General features: G+C 44.1%; 1 protein-coding gene across 6 annotated transcripts in view; it reads right to left on the bottom strand.

Moving 5' to 3' along the window:
* Nucleotides 1-1245: 1245 nt before the first annotated feature.
* The window catches only part of TSPAN5 (tetraspanin 5), a 169643-nt gene continuing 154435 nt past the window's right edge, over nucleotides 1246-16453 (bottom strand). For 3 of the 6 annotated variants that reach the window (XM_088021104.1, XM_088021103.1, XM_088021105.1), the window contains 6 exons: nucleotides 14686-14832; nucleotides 10501-10671; nucleotides 8097-8222; nucleotides 6135-6182; nucleotides 5922-6038; nucleotides 5054-5233 (listed from right to left, as the gene is read on the bottom strand). In XM_088021104.1, the coding sequence (XP_087877230.1) occupies nucleotides 5114-5233; nucleotides 5922-6038; nucleotides 6135-6182; nucleotides 8097-8222; nucleotides 10501-10671; nucleotides 14686-14751 (648 nt within the window). In that variant the 5' untranslated portion in view covers nucleotides 14752-14832 and the 3' untranslated portion in view covers nucleotides 5054-5113. Of the gene's footprint in view, nucleotides 3481-5045; nucleotides 5234-5921; nucleotides 6039-6134; nucleotides 6183-8096; nucleotides 8223-10500; nucleotides 10672-14501; nucleotides 14658-14685; nucleotides 14833-16453 lie in introns of those variants that run through there. The other 3 variants (XM_088021101.1, XM_088021102.1, XM_088021100.1) reach the window with 3 other exon arrangements.

Raw genomic sequence — 16453 nt, 5'->3', positions numbered from 1 at the left:
CATAAGAAAAGGCCAGCAGACACTGTTCAGAATCCCCTTGACAGGAGGATGACTGGGACCTGTAGCAGGAAGGAGGAAAAAAAGGGACTTCTCTTTTAAGTGCTTCATGATGCAAAATTCTTCATTTTTAAAAACCGTATTAGGTATTTTTAAATCATGGAAGCAATGATGTTTGTTGTAACCAAACAATAGAGATAAAGAGAAACTTAATAACCATCCTCCAAAGTCTACCTTCTAAACAGGGAAGAAACTTCCTGTAAGTTTTGAGTTTTGTCGACAAAGCATCCTTTTACCTCTGAGCTGTAATTTTTCTTTGTTGGCCTGGTGTGCTGTGGTTTGCTGTGAGCAAGGAGGGCCAATTTCCTCGCATAGGTAGATAATCTTAGCTGTGCTAAGAGACCTCACTAGGTATTGTTTATCTCCAATTGCCGCTGACCAATTTCTTTAAAGTCAAAATAATATTTTGGTCTCAAATATCCAGGGAAATGAGGTAAACTGTTTCTCAAAGTCTCGGGACATACTTGGGCCTGAGAATACTCTATGAACCTTAAAATTTTGTTCTCATTTGATCTTTGAAAAAAGTCTTTAATAGTTTTATAAAGTCTTTCTACGGTGATAATTCAAAAGGAAAGGACATTTATGTTGGCTCTTCTCAAATGGGTTAAGATTCTTGTTCTCAGGGACTACTAGAAATTATTTTCTTAGCAAAAATGTTGTGAATATTACCAAAATAATGGGTCCTGAATCTCACTGTGTATTAAATTTTTTAATGGGAGCTTCTTAAAAACAAAGGCTCTGGCTCCCCCACTCCAAAACCGCGATGGGCAAGGCCAGATCACCCATGTCCTACATGGTCCCCAGGTGATCGCGACCATCAGACAGTGACCTCAGGGACAGATTTCTGCTATACCCAGCTCTCTCTCTGCATCCAGCAGGCACAAAGGGACCCTTCCCTCCCAAACCCCCAAAGGTTCCTTTCCCCCTTAGAGAACTGATCAGAGCGATGCTTCTCAAACTGTGCCTCCAAGACACAGCAACAGCATCACCTGGGAACTTGTCCGGAAAGGCACATTCTTGCGCCCCACCCCGACCGACTAAGTTAGAAATTCCGGGGTTGGGGCAAACACAGTAATCGGTTTCAACAAGCCCTCCATTTGATTCCGATGCATGCTAAAGTCTGAGAACCACTGGATTAGAGAATTCTGCAATTCCAAGACAGGTAATGAAGAAAGACATAACTCCAGGTAAGGTAGAACCAGTTTATTAATGACAGCCTTAATTACAACCACTCTCAAGTGTAAAAAATAAAGGGTGATTAATTAAAATTTAGAACTCACTTGGACTTGCTGTTTGGCCTTTCACTGGATGTGCCAAAGGGAGGGAATCTTGCCTGATTCTGAATCAACTGGTCAGATGGAGTTCACTGGAGAATGAGGTAATAAAAAAAAGAGACAAGAGTGCCAACTGCAGGGCTCAAGTCTTCTCCATGTTGGAATGACATTACAGAATGACAACTGCATGGGGGCAGAGATGACACAAAATCATCTTACAGCCGGAATGTGGAACGAACATCTCTAACTACACAGAGACACAAAAACACACATGCAGTCATACATACACCCACACTCTGGAGATAATTTTCAAAGAATATTCGTCCTTTCTCTGAGCAGATTAACACGTTCATCAGCTGCAGTGATGCAACATGGGGCTAAAATAGAAAACCTTGCTAAGTTTCCACAAAGCATGCTCACTGGCCGCCCAGTTTTGTGTTGGCAAGTGGGTCATCACCACAAAATACACCTGTGATTTTCCTAGCATTCCACAGGCTAATTATCTGCTCCCCAGGAGAGGGACATCCTGGTAGAAACCAGCTGGAATCAAATCTGGGGGCAAAATTCATCCCTCCCCACGTTAGTGGGGACAGGCGTGAGTGGCAGCACCTGGAAGTGGTGCCCCCACCTTGGGTCACAGAACAATTGCCCCATCGATGCACTTCCCTCCAAAGTATTTGTGCTTTGTTACCATCCTGCTGGTTAGTCTGCACTATGAGAACAGAAGGAGCTCTGGCCATGCACTTTTGCTTTTTTGTTTTTTTTTTTTTCTTTTTTTAATAAAAGCAAACTAAAACCAGAATGAGAAAAAACACAAAACAAAACAGAAGTTTTCTGATTGCGTCAACACTGTTTCGGAATTAGATTCAATTCCATTCCAAGAGAAGGGGGCGGAGGGTGCTGCAGACCAGGGCCCGCAGACTGGACGGGGTCAAGGGATTGTTGAGTCCGTGAAAGCATTTGCGACGGCACGGCAGGCCGGTCCCTTCCCAGCCAGGGAGGACACGCCACACCTCTCACGGCAGTGAACCCAAGAAATAAATGCGGACCAAGTAACGTTTATAAGCGCTTGTAGGAAAGATGGCAGGAAAAGGGGCTGGTAGAGTCAGATTCACAGATCATGCAAGGAGAGTATACCAAACAAATTAATATTCGAGCGGAGTAAAAAAACACGTTAAGAGAAACCGTTTCCTAGCTCTCACTTCTGGGAGACCAAAACAAAAACACACACAAAAAAGCAGGACAAAACCCAGAGTATTCCAGTTTCCAAAGAATCCAACAACTAATTTGGTGGGCTGGGGTGAGGGATATTAATTAATACCTCTTCATTAACCTCATGTTCTCCTTGAATTTCATTGATAGATACAGCTCAGGCCTACATAGAACAACGATCTGTCCTGCTAAAATTCAGCATCATGAAGTGTTCCAATGCCCTTACTCCATGCACATGGAATACACAACTCCCCCTGAAAAAGACACTCCAGGAGAGACCAGGCGTGCCCACCCACATGACTTGTGAATGCGATCACAACATCTGAACCCAAAGACAAGCTGTTTTCTTCTTGGGGTGATAGTTGTAACAGGTTCCTGAAATGTACAGTGAAGGGACGCCAAAACAAAAACAAAAACAAAAACACAAAAAAACCACAGCCCTCCCAGGTAAGGGGTTGAGTTTTGGAAAAGATGCACTTCTTTAGGCCACAGACCAGAAAGTCCCCTCAAGGTGTGACGAAGAGCAAAAACCGCCTCTCCCAGCCCTCCGATCACTGAAGGAGAGAACAAGACTGTGTGTTCCACAAATTCAAGCACATCTGGGTCCCTCACCCTCCCTTTTTTTTTTCTTTTTTGGTAAGTATCCAACCAACCATAAATTCATGGCTACAGTAGAGATTCACGGCGCAACGACTTTCATACTGGTTATCTTTTTAATTCTGTCAGTGAGCAGCATTTCCCAGTTGTACCCGCCCAAAACCAAGTTCTCGGCAGTTCCATCACGTGGGATTGCAGCGTGGATTCGGCTGGGCACGCTGGAGGGTCAGGAAGGCCGGGTCGGTCCAGTGTCTTACAGCAGTGACGCAGGGCTCTACCAGCTAGCCCTGACAGCTTCAATATCGCTAACCAAATTCTGAGCCAGGCAGATCCCAAAAATCTGAGAAAGGAAGGAAGAGAGAGTCAGTGAAACTCAACTTCAGTAGGCTTCTTCCTGGCCAGTGAATCCCCTTTTCCTTATCTCTGATTTTTTAAATTGACAAATAATTCATATACTATAAAATATGTCCTTTTCAAATCTATACTTTAGTGATTTTTAGTATACGTGCAAGGATGTGCAACTATCACCACTATCTAATTCCAGAACATTTCATAATGCTGAAAAGAAACTCCGTACCCATTAGCAGGCATTCCCATTCCCCCATCCTTGGCAACCACTAATCTACTTTCAATCTCTAGGATTTGCCTATTTTGGACATTTCATATAAGTAGAATCATATAATATGTGGGCTTTTGGGTTCACACAGCAAAATGTTTTCAAGGTTCATCCATATAGTAGCAGGTACCAGTAGTTCAATCCTTTTGGTGGCTTGAATAAGATTCCACTAGATGGATAAACCACATTTTGTTTATCCTTCATCAGTTGATGGACACACTATTTCCACTTTTTGGCTATTATGAATAGTGCTGCTGTGAATGTCCGTGTACAACTTTTTGGGGAACAGATCTGCAATTCCCTTGGGAGTGGAATTGCTGGGTCTTATGTGAACTCCATTTAAGTTTGAGGAAGCGCCAAATTCTTTTCCACAGTGACTACAGTTTTCATTCCCTTTAGCAATGTACAATGGTTCCCATTTCTCCACATTCTTGCCAACATTTGTTATCGTCTTCCTTTTTAATTATATCCATCCTAGTATGTGTGAAGTGTGGTTTCAATTTGAATTTCTCTAACATCTAATGATGAGCATCTTTTCATGAGTTTATTGGCTATTTGTACTTTCTTTGGAGATATATCTGATTCAAATTCTTTGGCCATCTTTAAATTGAGTTTGTCTTTTTTTTTTTTTTTTTTTTAAAGATTTATTTATTTATTTGAGAGAGCGAGAATGAGAGAGAGAGAGAGAGAACATGAGAGGGGGGAGGGTCAGAGGGAGAAGCAGGCTCCAGGGAGCCTGATGTGGGACTCGATCCCAGGACTCCGGGATCATGACCTGAGCCGAAGGCAGTCGCTTAACCAACTGAGCCACCCAGGCGCCCGAGTTTGTCTTTTTATTGTTGAGTCGTTCTTTATACATTCTAGACACCAAACCCCCTATCAGACATAATGATTTGCAAATATTTTCTCTCATTTTGTGGATTGTCTTTTCTCTTTCTTAATAGTATCCTTTTCAGCACAGAAGTTTAAATTTTGATGAAATCCAACTTACCTACTCCCTTTGGTTGCTTGTGTTTTTGGTATCATATGTAAGAAAATGCTGCCTAATCCAAGGCCACAAAGATTTACATGTACACTATCTTCAAAGAGTTTTTTATAGCTTTAGCTCTTAAATTTAGGTCTTTGATCTAGTCGGAGTTAATTTTTTATATATGGTGTGAGGTAGGGGTCCAAATTCGTTCTTTTGCCTACAGATATCCAGTTGGTCCAGTGCCATTTGTGGAAAAGACTATTCTTTCCCTAATGACTGGTCTTAGTTCCCTTGTCAAAAATCAACTGACCTTGGGGGTAGGGCTTATTTCTGACTTTTCAAATCTATTCCACTGATCTGTATGTTCAACCTTATGTACTACCTTGATCACTGCAGCTTTGTAGTAAGTCTGTAATCGGAAAGTGTGAGTTCTCCAACTTTGCTCTTTTTCAAGTTTGTTTTGCTATTCTGGGTCCGTTGCATTTCCACATGAATTTTAGGATGGGCCTTGTCCATTTTTGCAAAAAAAAAAAAAGGCAGTTGTAATTTTGATAGGGATTGCACTGAACCTGTAGATCAATTTGAAGAGTACTGCCACCTTAAGAATATTAAGTCTTCCAATCTATGAATATGGAATGGCTTTCCATATATATAGGTCTTCTTTAATTTCTTTCAACCACTGTGCCCCATTTGTGACCCTCTAAGAAAAGTATTATATCTCCCCAAGATAAAAAGCCCAGCTCTTGGGGCTGCTTAGGAGGAAAAGTGGGCGCTTCCTTCCCTAACACTTTGACAAGGTGGTCCAGAGAGAGAAAGGGACACAGGATGACTGTCTAAAAAAGTCTTAATCTTGCCACTGGGATCTACTTCCGACCATCCCTGCCTCCCCCACCTGTCACAAGGCAGTGATTACTTGGGCCATGGGAACACTGGAATGCCAGTAGCCCATTACTGACCCAATCAATTTCTCCATCTTGAAAAGGAAAAAAAGATTTCCTAAAGTATTTCAGGATAGTAGCATCTAAAATCAGGGCTTTAAATAAAATAGAAACAAAATAGCTTAGGTCTGTTCCCCAGCCCTCCGAGGTGTCTTAAAAACTGTGACATTAAGGGGATTCAGCAGAGCTCCTGTCATGGGGAGTGCTCTCCCAGGGCATCATTTCCCTGTGACATCCATCAAGGAGCCCTGTCTTACCTGTAGCAATGCAATGCCGATGAAAATACCAGCCACGATGGTTAAATTGTCCTGCAACCACTTCTCAAACTGGGGCACACAGCCTTTCGTGTAGATTACAATCTGCTGGTCAACTTCCTTCACAAGGGAAGAGGAGAGCACAGCGTCACCATGCAGGTTCAAAAGCTCCTGCAACACCCTTTGTGCTAAGTGACAAGATGAGATTCCACTTACTGGTTTTTGCCTGGCATCATAGCCACACTGAGTGTTGATGACATCTTCCTGGTAGAGAAAGGAAACAGAAAGGTGAAAATCACTCAACAGACAGGAAACCCGCCTAAGACTTAGCAGAAGATTCCTGTTAAGTGTCGTTAATCGAATGCGTACTCGGGCATGCAGATGTCCTACGTACCGGGTTAAATAAACACTCTGATACCTTATCCAAAGTAATTATTATAACAATCCTCAGAAGTAGGTATTAAAATATGCCCTCTTTTCCAGAAGAAGAAAACTGACGCTCAGAATATATAAGGATAGCAAGCGCGTTACTGACCACCTCAGGAGGCTTACAGGGGTTAGAAAACGGAGACATAGTTAAAACCATGCGGAAAGAGCACAATGACTATCTTCATTTATGCTCTTTTGGGGGAACTTCTACTTTTTAATCTATATACTTCTGTATCATTTAAATGGTTTTTCAATGAGAATGCATTACTTTAATAATTAAAAAAAACAATACAATGCCCCAACAACATATCACATGGGCAGATACCCTGATGTCTCACAGGCCCTATCAGAAACATGGGTTCTCCTGTTTTAGGTTTGTTTATTTTCCCCCTCTGCAGGGTATGGGGTGGATTTTATTAGCTCAGCCTTTGTGGAATGCGAAATCTCTACCCAGAGTATCCGGGGTTGAAAGGGGAGGCATAAGGCCTTCTGACACTCTTCATAATTCTTCTGATGGAATGTTAACACAGGGCAGGAGTGGGAGACAGAACAGTTTGTACCTGCTGGCCAGCGCAAGGCCGCCTGGGTAGACACCCAGGTCTCTGTGCTGGGCACCCTCCTGCCTGTCAGCCCTCCTCGGAGGAAAGCAAGACATGAGCCAGTGGGAGAGGTGGGCTTCCTGGCAAAGTCTCAGAGCAGGAGCACCCAGTCCTTTCTGATTCTCAGTCTCTTTCAGACCAGCAGCCCAGAGACCCCTCTGAAGCCCTCAGGGAACTACCTGCTCCACACCGAGACCATGGCCCCTTTTAAAGAGCCCCACATGCTCCACTCTGCAGGGGGAAATGGCCACTGAACTCATGAGCACCCACAGGGCTCCGACTGGTTTCCAGAAGGGCGGTCTGGGGTAGGCTGCCTGGACCGATGGCCTGGGAGACCGAAGAATGTGGAATAGACACATGCAGAAGCAGTCTCCCACTTGTTCTAACACTCACTCCCAGCTTTTACCTTATAACAAGGCACTTAGCATTTTATGTCACCCTACATACCAGTCACATGATGTGACCCAAAACACAACCAAACCCATGGTGAAAGGGTTATGAACAGGTTTAACGCTTTTTCTTTTCTTAAATAAAATGCAAACAGCACTTACTATCATCATTACAACCAAGAGCCCAGGCAGCTGTGGGCTTCCTCCCTAGGAGATTGGCCCTATCTCGCCTCAGACTCTTGTCGTATCCCGAAGATTCCCCCCAGAACCAAGTCAGGAAGCAAAGGGTCACTGCCCTCCCAGGCAATGCCGAGAACTCTCACCTAAGCCCGTCCCTCTTATGAGGAAGGAATAACAGGCACTTCAGGCAGGCTTCCTTGGTCTAAAGCTCAGCTCCATCACTTGCTAGCAATGTGAACTTGGGAAAGTTACTTAACCTCCATGGGCCTGCGTTTCACCCAAAGAGGGAAGATGGTGGTGATACTGCCAGTAGGAATGTTCCGAACTTTATTGAGCCAACTCACAAGAAGGCTGAGAATAAGAACCAGCGTGTGCTGCTAAATTCATGTCAGCGATGATTACTCCTACTGGGAAGATCTGAGCACTATGCCCTCTTTAGGAGCTACAATTAGGCATAAGCAGGTAAGAAGAGGTTTCAAGAAAAAAAAAAAAAATCACTCTGCTCATCCCCCACCCCCACCCCTACCCCTACCCGCCCCCGCCGCCCCGGCCCCGCCAGCAGTCTGCAGGCATTCACTTACTGCAGGGTCTTTAGTGCAGCAGGAGAATGGCACGCCACATCGCTCTCGACTTGCGTTGGAATCTGTGCAATTGAAGTAAATATTTAGGTTCCAATCATCAGCTCCAAAAGCCCCACAGCACTGCCACTAGAGCAAACAGGAGAGAATTAGAACATCTCGACTTGGAGGCGACCAGGCGCCTACACTCACAACCGCCAAACGACCACCACCCAGCTTCTGCCAGCTCTGAGCTTCTCTTCTGTCTCAGAATTTATATCAAACCAAGCTAAACCTAAAGGGGCCCTATAGAAGCTTCCAAAGTGACTAAGGCTCAAGATTTGTAAGGATGTGCTAGCATCTGATTTAAGTGACTGATGAGACCCACAGTGTTAGGTCTTGGAAGGGCAGACAGGGCAGGAGTTGTACAGCAAAGCAAGGTCTGCTTGGCGTGGGTGCATGGAGGAACATTCTAGAAGGGTAAACAAGACACCAAACCACAGTAGTGTCTGAAGGAGGCAACTGGGGTTGTGGGTGAGAGAGCTAGAGGCTTACTTTTTTAAAAATTGTGGTCTCTGCAGCCTTAATGGTTTTGTAAAAATCCTTTTTATCGAGGTATAATCGACATACAATAAACTGCACATAAAGGGTACAATCTTATAAGATTTCACATATGTATACACTGTGAAACCATCACCACAACGAAGATAGTCAACATACTCATTACCTGCCAAAGTTTTAAAGGCTTACTTTTCTTTGTGTATCTGTTACTACTCTGAACTTTTTTTAAGAACATGCATTTACATTTTCAACTTTAAAAAATTCCATCCTCTCATTAAAATATATATAAAATCAGCTGTTGAAGTCAGTGAGTCTCAGAAGGGCCTGGTTCAAGGACTGGCTGCTCCAGAGGCCCCTTCATCACTCCCCTACCAGCTCTCCTCTCTGAGTTAGGTAAACATCAAGCCCTGACCATTTTCAGGCTTTCAGGACCAAGAGCTACTTCACAACATTACACTCCATGACAGAAAAACAAAATCACATGAAATAACAGTATTTCCACATAAAGCAGACGGCATTTCAAGAGAACGTGTATACTCATGTTCTTCCAACTCATCTGGTCCTCCAAGGGCTTGGCTTGTGCATCTCGAGGTCTGCCTACAAAGCTTCATCAGATTTGTCATGCAAACTAGTCAGCAAGAATACTTGGCAAGATGTGAGCTTGCATCCATTATGACCTAACAAGACAGTGACGTCTGCTGAGGAGATGAAGCAGGGCTTAATTTCACACCTGAGGTGCAGCTCACTCTGGGCCAGTCACGGATGCTGCTGAACCAAAGCAACACAACTCCGCTCACTTCTGAGTACCTAACGAAGGAGCGTGGTCTCCCACAGGGCAAGTGCCGATGCAGCCGTCTCCTCCTTTATCAAAGCGGACCCCCAGCTCCCTCTGCAAAGCTGTCCAACCAAGAGACAGCCATTGGTCCACTGGGCTTCTGTTTGCCCTCCAGTCCCGCCACAGACATTTAGGTCACAGACACCACTGTCCAATCTCTCAGGGCATGCAAATAAAGACTTTAACACACAAGGACAGTAACACCTTCAGCCTCATATAAAACCACGTACATCTTATTAGAGTGTCCTAATATTTGCATGAGTTAAAGAGTAGCTGCTATTATTTGTACTTTACTAATTGGGGAAACAGGTCAAGGTTCTGTTAGCCCACGGTCACTTAGCTAATTAGAGTTTGGCATAGATCTCTATTTCTGATCCCCTGTTTATACCATTTTCCATTTTGAGTCAAACGGGGCATCTGCGACTTCATTTGCATGACAGGGGACATCACCTAGTGACGTTCGGAAACCTGGGGGCGCGGGGGAGGCGGCGCTGCTGAGCAGATTCTTCACTTGTTAGAAGCCCCACCTGGGCTTAGAAGTTGCTCACCTTCTGGTCGCATGGAACTGCGTGTGCTATAATATTTGGATAGGCATGTTTTAGGAACTCTGTGGACAAATATTCTATTGCTGACTGTATTGTTAGGAGACGTGACGGGTGGAGGATGGCCAAAAAGGGGGCAAGGAGCCAGAAAGAATCCACTCTGGACACTACATAACACAGTACACCTACAGCAAAACAAAATTCTGCAGATGTCAATTGGAAACAGCATGTGTGCTTATAATCTTGTTGCTCAAGAGGTTTTCTTTGTCCCTCTTTGGACTTAGTAGAAATTGAGATAAGTGAAAATAGGACATTTCCTATGGAAGTCATAAAGCAGGTTAGAAAATAATGCATACACAACTAAACCAACCAAAAAAAACCCATGTGGCAAAGTCAGAGGGAGGTTCCAGCTGGCGCAGGCAGAAGCCAGGAGTGACGTTCATTCCTCGAGAAGGCTTTTAACTTAGAAATAAACCAAATTTAAACTTACATATTCCTGCGTGAAGTCTATGAGGTTCTGCAAATCAATGTCATCTCTGTACGCTCTGATGTTGTTGTTTATAAAGAAATACAGCTGGTCTTTGATCCAGTCTTTGAAAACAAATGCCAGAACCCCAGCAGTGAGCTCCAGGAAGAAAATAATTCCCAGGAACACAGAAAACTAAGACAAAAGACACAGAGAGAACAGTTTTTTAAAGGGGCTATTTTGATCATATATAGTTATAAATGGTCCCTTCTAAAAAAGTTTGTAATTACATTGGGTTGTTACACACGTCCAAAGCAGATAATCTTCAGTTTCTTAAGGTTCATTAACAGAATATTACACTCCAAGAAAGGATTTTTTTTAAAAATCGTTCATAATCACATTTTAAGGGCTCTTGTGGTCCATTTGGTAATTAAACAACAAAGCCTATAAGCAAACATGGATAAAAGGAATTTCTCATTAGACCCACATTAAGGCCTAATGACCTCTGGATTCATGCACCGCCAGACTCTTGAACAACGACCCGCCCCTACCCCTAGTAAGCTCTCGTAATGTTGAAAGAGAAGCTAACCCAGTACTTTAAGATCGACCGTCATTTGTTACTATGGCCTTGATTCCGTATGCAATACATTCTTTTTTTTTTTTTTGGATTTAGACACTGCTTTAAATCCCCTTTGCAACTACCTTAGGGGGTAAAATGGCAGATGTGTTCATCTTAGACAAGGCGGTCAAAGAGGAAGTGTGTGTGTGTCGGGGGCGGGGGTGACGAAGACATGAAAATCATTTCCCATCATGAAAACTGGGGTGAAAGTTTTCTTAGGAACACTAGCTGGGCTCACCCTTCTTTGTAAATACCAGTTTCGGAAGATTTTAAATAACATCAACCCGCAGCCAAAGGCAGACTTCTGGCTGACGCGGACAAGAATTTACACGGGAAGGCTGGGGCCACGGGTAACATGGTGACTGCCCATAAATCTGGAGAAATCTCCCTTTCATCTTGAAGACTCAGAAGAGCCCTTCATCAACGTACCGTTCACGCCCACGGTTCCTTCCACTTCCTCTCACCCCCACACTCTTACTCTTTCCCAACTTTTTTGCTGAGACAGATTATGAGAAATGAGGCTGTAAAGGACCAGGCCAGCTTCTGGTGACAAGGACAGAAAGGGAGCCCCTGGGGCCACAGGTGTGCAGCAGAGCCCATGGAGGCTACGGGCTGCGAGGGGCTGAGGAGGCAGAGGGGGCCGAAGCTGTCTGTTTCTCCGCTCAGCAAGCAGACATCCAGCAGCCAACCGAGAGAAAAATGTGCTGGAGGAGTGGTGCAAAGGACACTGCAGAGTTATTTATTAAAACAAACAAAAAAAAGATGTTAATTCCTCCAGCAAACATCTGAAGGACCCCTAACAGAGCAGGTCTTGGATTTGGTGGGCTTGGCAGAAGCAAGGATGGGTAAAATACAATCCTGCCTCCAAAGACCCCATGGTCTTATGTGCTGCGGGGGTGGGGTTTGGGGGAGGGCCGTGGGGTGGAGCCGTCTCACATCAGATCTCCGTATATGGGCCAGGGTTTATCCAGGGCACCAAGTGCCATTCCGGAAGGGTGGGCATGAGGGGAGGGGTGGAAGAAAGCAATAAGTGCCTGGCAAAGTCTAGGACTCCAAGGTTTGGGCTCTAATTCTAGACCCTCGAGAGCTCAGCCCTTCAGGTTCCAGAGACCTCCTCCTGGTTATCTCTCCTTGGTGAATTCAGTAGAAAGAGGATTTAAACTATCATCAGCGGTACCAATAATTTCAAAGTAAGATTTCCTCAATCTAGAAAAAAGGACAGGGGAAAAAAAAGATCACTTTTACTCAATGCCTACCCCCCAGGATAAAACAACTCCCCTCCCTTTATTAGGTACAGAAATACAAAAGTTATCATGCTATACAAACGAGAAAAATCATAGCTAGCTCACATGCATGTGCACCCAAAATACCACCACAGAAGTCATGCGGGATTTCAATTCGATTTTCGTTCTTGCCACCACAAAGTTTAGGCAAGCTCATTTTCCAGTTACCCTGGTAAAGTTTCTCTTAATGCTATATGATATATAGATCAAAAACTGAGTTCAAATTAAATTCTTATCGAATTATTTGGCAGAAACCTGTATGCCCTGGGTGACCTCATTTCCCCCATTTCCAAAGGTGCAGAAACTGACTTCACAGGCTTCGTCCTAGGGCCTCAGTCGACCAGGAAGCTCCATTTCCATTTCACATTATCTTAGCTCTCAGATTTTCCCTCAGCAAATCTCCTAGCCTTGCAGCATCAGATCTCTGGGGCTGTTAAAGGCATGTTGACATTCACTTCCTACCTATTTCATAGCTCCTGCTCAAAGAATATTCTGGGCCAGTTTTCATTGTTTGTACTAAACAGAGAAGCCATTTTAAATATTATCTGTGATTTTCAAAAGCCGAGAAACAATACAATTTTCTTCATTTCCAACATGGAACTTTATAAATTAAGGTGCTGATTTAGAGACATGGATCTATTTCTGCCTGTACGACAAACACGATAAATTATATTAAAGGGACTACTCTCATAAACCGAACTATATTCAAGTAAATCACATTACAGGGGATCCCATATTTGAGGGCATGGAGGCTGAAACCGATAAAACAGTGGCAAGCGGTTAAGTATTATCTGGGGCCCGATGAGGCTATAGAAAAGCTGGGTGAGGGGAGCCCACACATTTAGAAGGATCTCGTGCCAAGAAGACTGCCAGGTTGGCAGGTGAGGATCAGGGGCAAAGCTCTCCTGGGGACTCCACAGGTCTTTGATTAGGTGGGCAATGAAGTAACCGTGTGTGTATGTTTAAAAGGGGGAACTGGGAGATAAGGCATAAGGCCAATGGAGTGTTGGGAAACCAGCTGCTCCCACCACAGACCAATGTATACAGAACAGAGAGCCAACTGCTCATTCAATTGTACGGAGGAGCAAGGGTCCCTCAGGCTCCCTGACCACAGAGTCATGTAAACCTGCAGGTTAAACATAGGACTTTTCAGGTTAGATTCGTCAAAACCTCATCTGCACCAGGGCGGCCCAAATTCGAAGAAACGGGCTATCCTGGGGGCGGTATGGTGAGTCCACACTCTTTAGGGATATTCAAGAAAAATGCCAGAGGATGATGTGGCAGCAATGCGGGGGAAGAGAAGCATGCCCCGCCCCCGCCCCCAGCTATGGAGACTGGTGACATGCTCTAGTTTTTAAACGAAGATGTCCCTGGACGATGTTGAGCAGGATTCTAGGAACAGGTGAGAGGACACTAATTCACCGTCTAGAAATCCCACCATCTTTCCTCACCACAGGAAGGTGGATTTTTTTTTTCATCCTTTCCCTGTGTTTGGAAAGGGGAGTGGACGCTGCCGCACAGAGAACATGGACACGGATGCCCACCACAATGCCAAGCTCCACACGGACCGGCATATTCAGCTGACCTTTGGCTACACTTTCCAAACCCGTTCCGGATACATGCATGGAAACACAGGCCATTCCGTTCTCCTCTGGAAGGACTCTCCAAAGGAAAGGCTTTCACTTCGCATTCTCTCCTTTTATTACTTATCTGCCCCCGATAAAACTCCTCCTCCAGAAATACTCATGCTGACAGTGATCACACCCAACTCCCTGCAAGGGATCTAAAAATTATGCTGATCATTCAAAAGGAAAACTCTGGACTGGCAGAGAAGAAGGAAGATGTGCCCCTTGCTGTTTCTCCATGTTCACCGAAACCTATTTCTTAACAGATTTCATCTGAACAGGCCACAGCCACTGGGTTGATGTCTGGTTTTTCTAAACCAACTGTATGAACAGCTCCCTACTGACTATGTGCTTAAAAGAAGAGGAAAAAGCACCTCAAAGAAGAAAACTATACATATACCTACTTTAGTCTAAAGGCATTTGAGGGATTGGAATGCAAAGTCCTGATATATCCGTACAAAATCTCCACGGATGGCATGGGTTGGGCGTGGTACTTACATTACTGAGGAAGCATGGAGGGGCAGATGGGCGGTGATCTAGAGAGTTCTCCTGAAAGGAAAGCATTAGCTGGGCCATATTTTCACTGTGCCTGTGGCAGAGCCACCTCGCCTATAGATAGGGTGTCCTCCTGCAGGAGGACGGCAGCTTGGCCCTCGGCCAGCAGGCAGAAGGGGATACTCACGAACTTGAGAAGGAATGTGTTTTCCCGTAGTGCTCCAATGCACCCTGCGAATCCCAAAATGAACATCACTCCTCCCACCACGAGGAAGAGCCAAACTGGGTCAAAGCCGCCGAGATCGGTGATGGAAGAGATGTTGGACAGAACTCCCTGGAGACAGAGAAGCAAACACAACAGGGCACCAGGATGCAGGGGCAGTTTTTCAACATGGAAAGATTATTACAATTGTCTTTTCCCCCTCGCAAAGAAAAACTTCAGAGGTAATCGGATTATTAGGTACGACCGATACTCAAGAAACACTGCAAATCAATCAATCAATCAATTAATTTTAAAAACCACCAGAAAAACCTACTTTCTTTGCAAGGTCTAGATGGGTTCGTATTTTTGGCAAAACTGAATAAAGCAAAGAAATGACCCCAAGAGACTGTCATCAGACCCCATAGGGAGAAGATGTGGACGTTACCTTTGTTTTCTGTGTCCCAAATATAAGTGGTCATAGGCAAAAAACAGTGTGCAAGAAAAACACACTTCCCAACACCTAGGAAGAGCGGTCACCTTTCAGTGCCCAGAGCATGCAGGTGTCAGACAAGTGCCTGCTACAAGCCTGTGGCATTTCTTAGGGAATAAGGGCAGAGCTAGATGCTTCAGGCTGACACAGTGGCCAGTCCCAGTCACAAGCCCCGGAAAGTTTTCCAGGGAAAAAACCATGCCTCAGGATCCACCCTCGAGCTTCACAGGAGACCCTATCAGGCTCAGATCCCCAAAGCCCACTTGGGTGGTTTGGCTGATGGCAGTCTCACATTGACTTCTTAGGGGTATTTCCTTACCACGTTTTTTTTTTTTTTAAAAGCTGAGATTTAAATGATTCACAAATCCAAAGTTACTCCCTGGCCTTCCACCCTTTTATTCTCCTGCCAAAGGAACCCAGAGTGCTTTCATTTCTCTATGAACATGCTATTTTTTTTACAAAAATAATTTCTCCCTCAACCGTGATACTATGTCAAATACCACCCAGAGTCTATGTTAGAAATGATGAGATTTTTTTTCTCTACAATTCAAGGTACATACTGCTATTCATTCCTATAGAGACAGACTACTGTTACTTTGAAACTGTAAATGTACAGGAGTCTTGAATACCCAATATCATCAATATTTTATTTTCTTATATTTGTTTTGAACTCTCAAAATATCCCAGAGTATCATGGTATAGCTTGCTGTGAAGTCTTAAATCATTTTTTTTCAAACCACTCCCAATAACCTGAAAGAACAGAAATTATTTATCTGATTTTATACTTTAAGTAAAATGGAACCCAGAGAGGCTTGGTGACTTGCTGGAGGTCACACAGCTATTTATTGACTTTCTGAAACTAGAACAGACTGTCTACCTCAGGGTTCTCTGCCCACCAAATGGAAACCATGTTATTTGCTTCCCAGCACTTCCCAGTCAGCATGGACCAACCCCTGAGTTTAGGAGTTTTAAGTTTTAATTCATTTTAAGGTTGTAGGATCATTTGGACAAAAACATCTTTTGTTTGTTGGGTTTTTGTTTCTTTTGCAGGGGGGTGGGGGCACTAACTTAAAAACAATAATAGGATATTAATAATAGAACACATATGAGAAATAAAGAACTCTTAAAATGTACAATTTAAACCTCACAGGAAAGGCCAAAGGTTTTAATAAAGTCACAGATGAAGGGTTGAGAGATGAGAAAAGCAGTTAGGAATGTAGGGTGTATTCACTAACTTCTGAGGTGACGTCACAAACGCAACCA

The sequence above is a fragment of the Eumetopias jubatus genome, unplaced genomic scaffold (assembly GCF_037043125.1).
Source record: "Eumetopias jubatus isolate StellerSeaLion01/CBP00866 unplaced genomic scaffold, mEumJub1_p1.0 scaffold_2, whole genome shotgun sequence".
NCBI classification, from domain to species: domain Eukaryota; kingdom Metazoa; phylum Chordata; class Mammalia; order Carnivora; family Otariidae; genus Eumetopias; species Eumetopias jubatus.
Note: the sequence above shows the minus strand (reverse complement) of the source record. Positions and strands in the feature narration are given on the sequence as shown.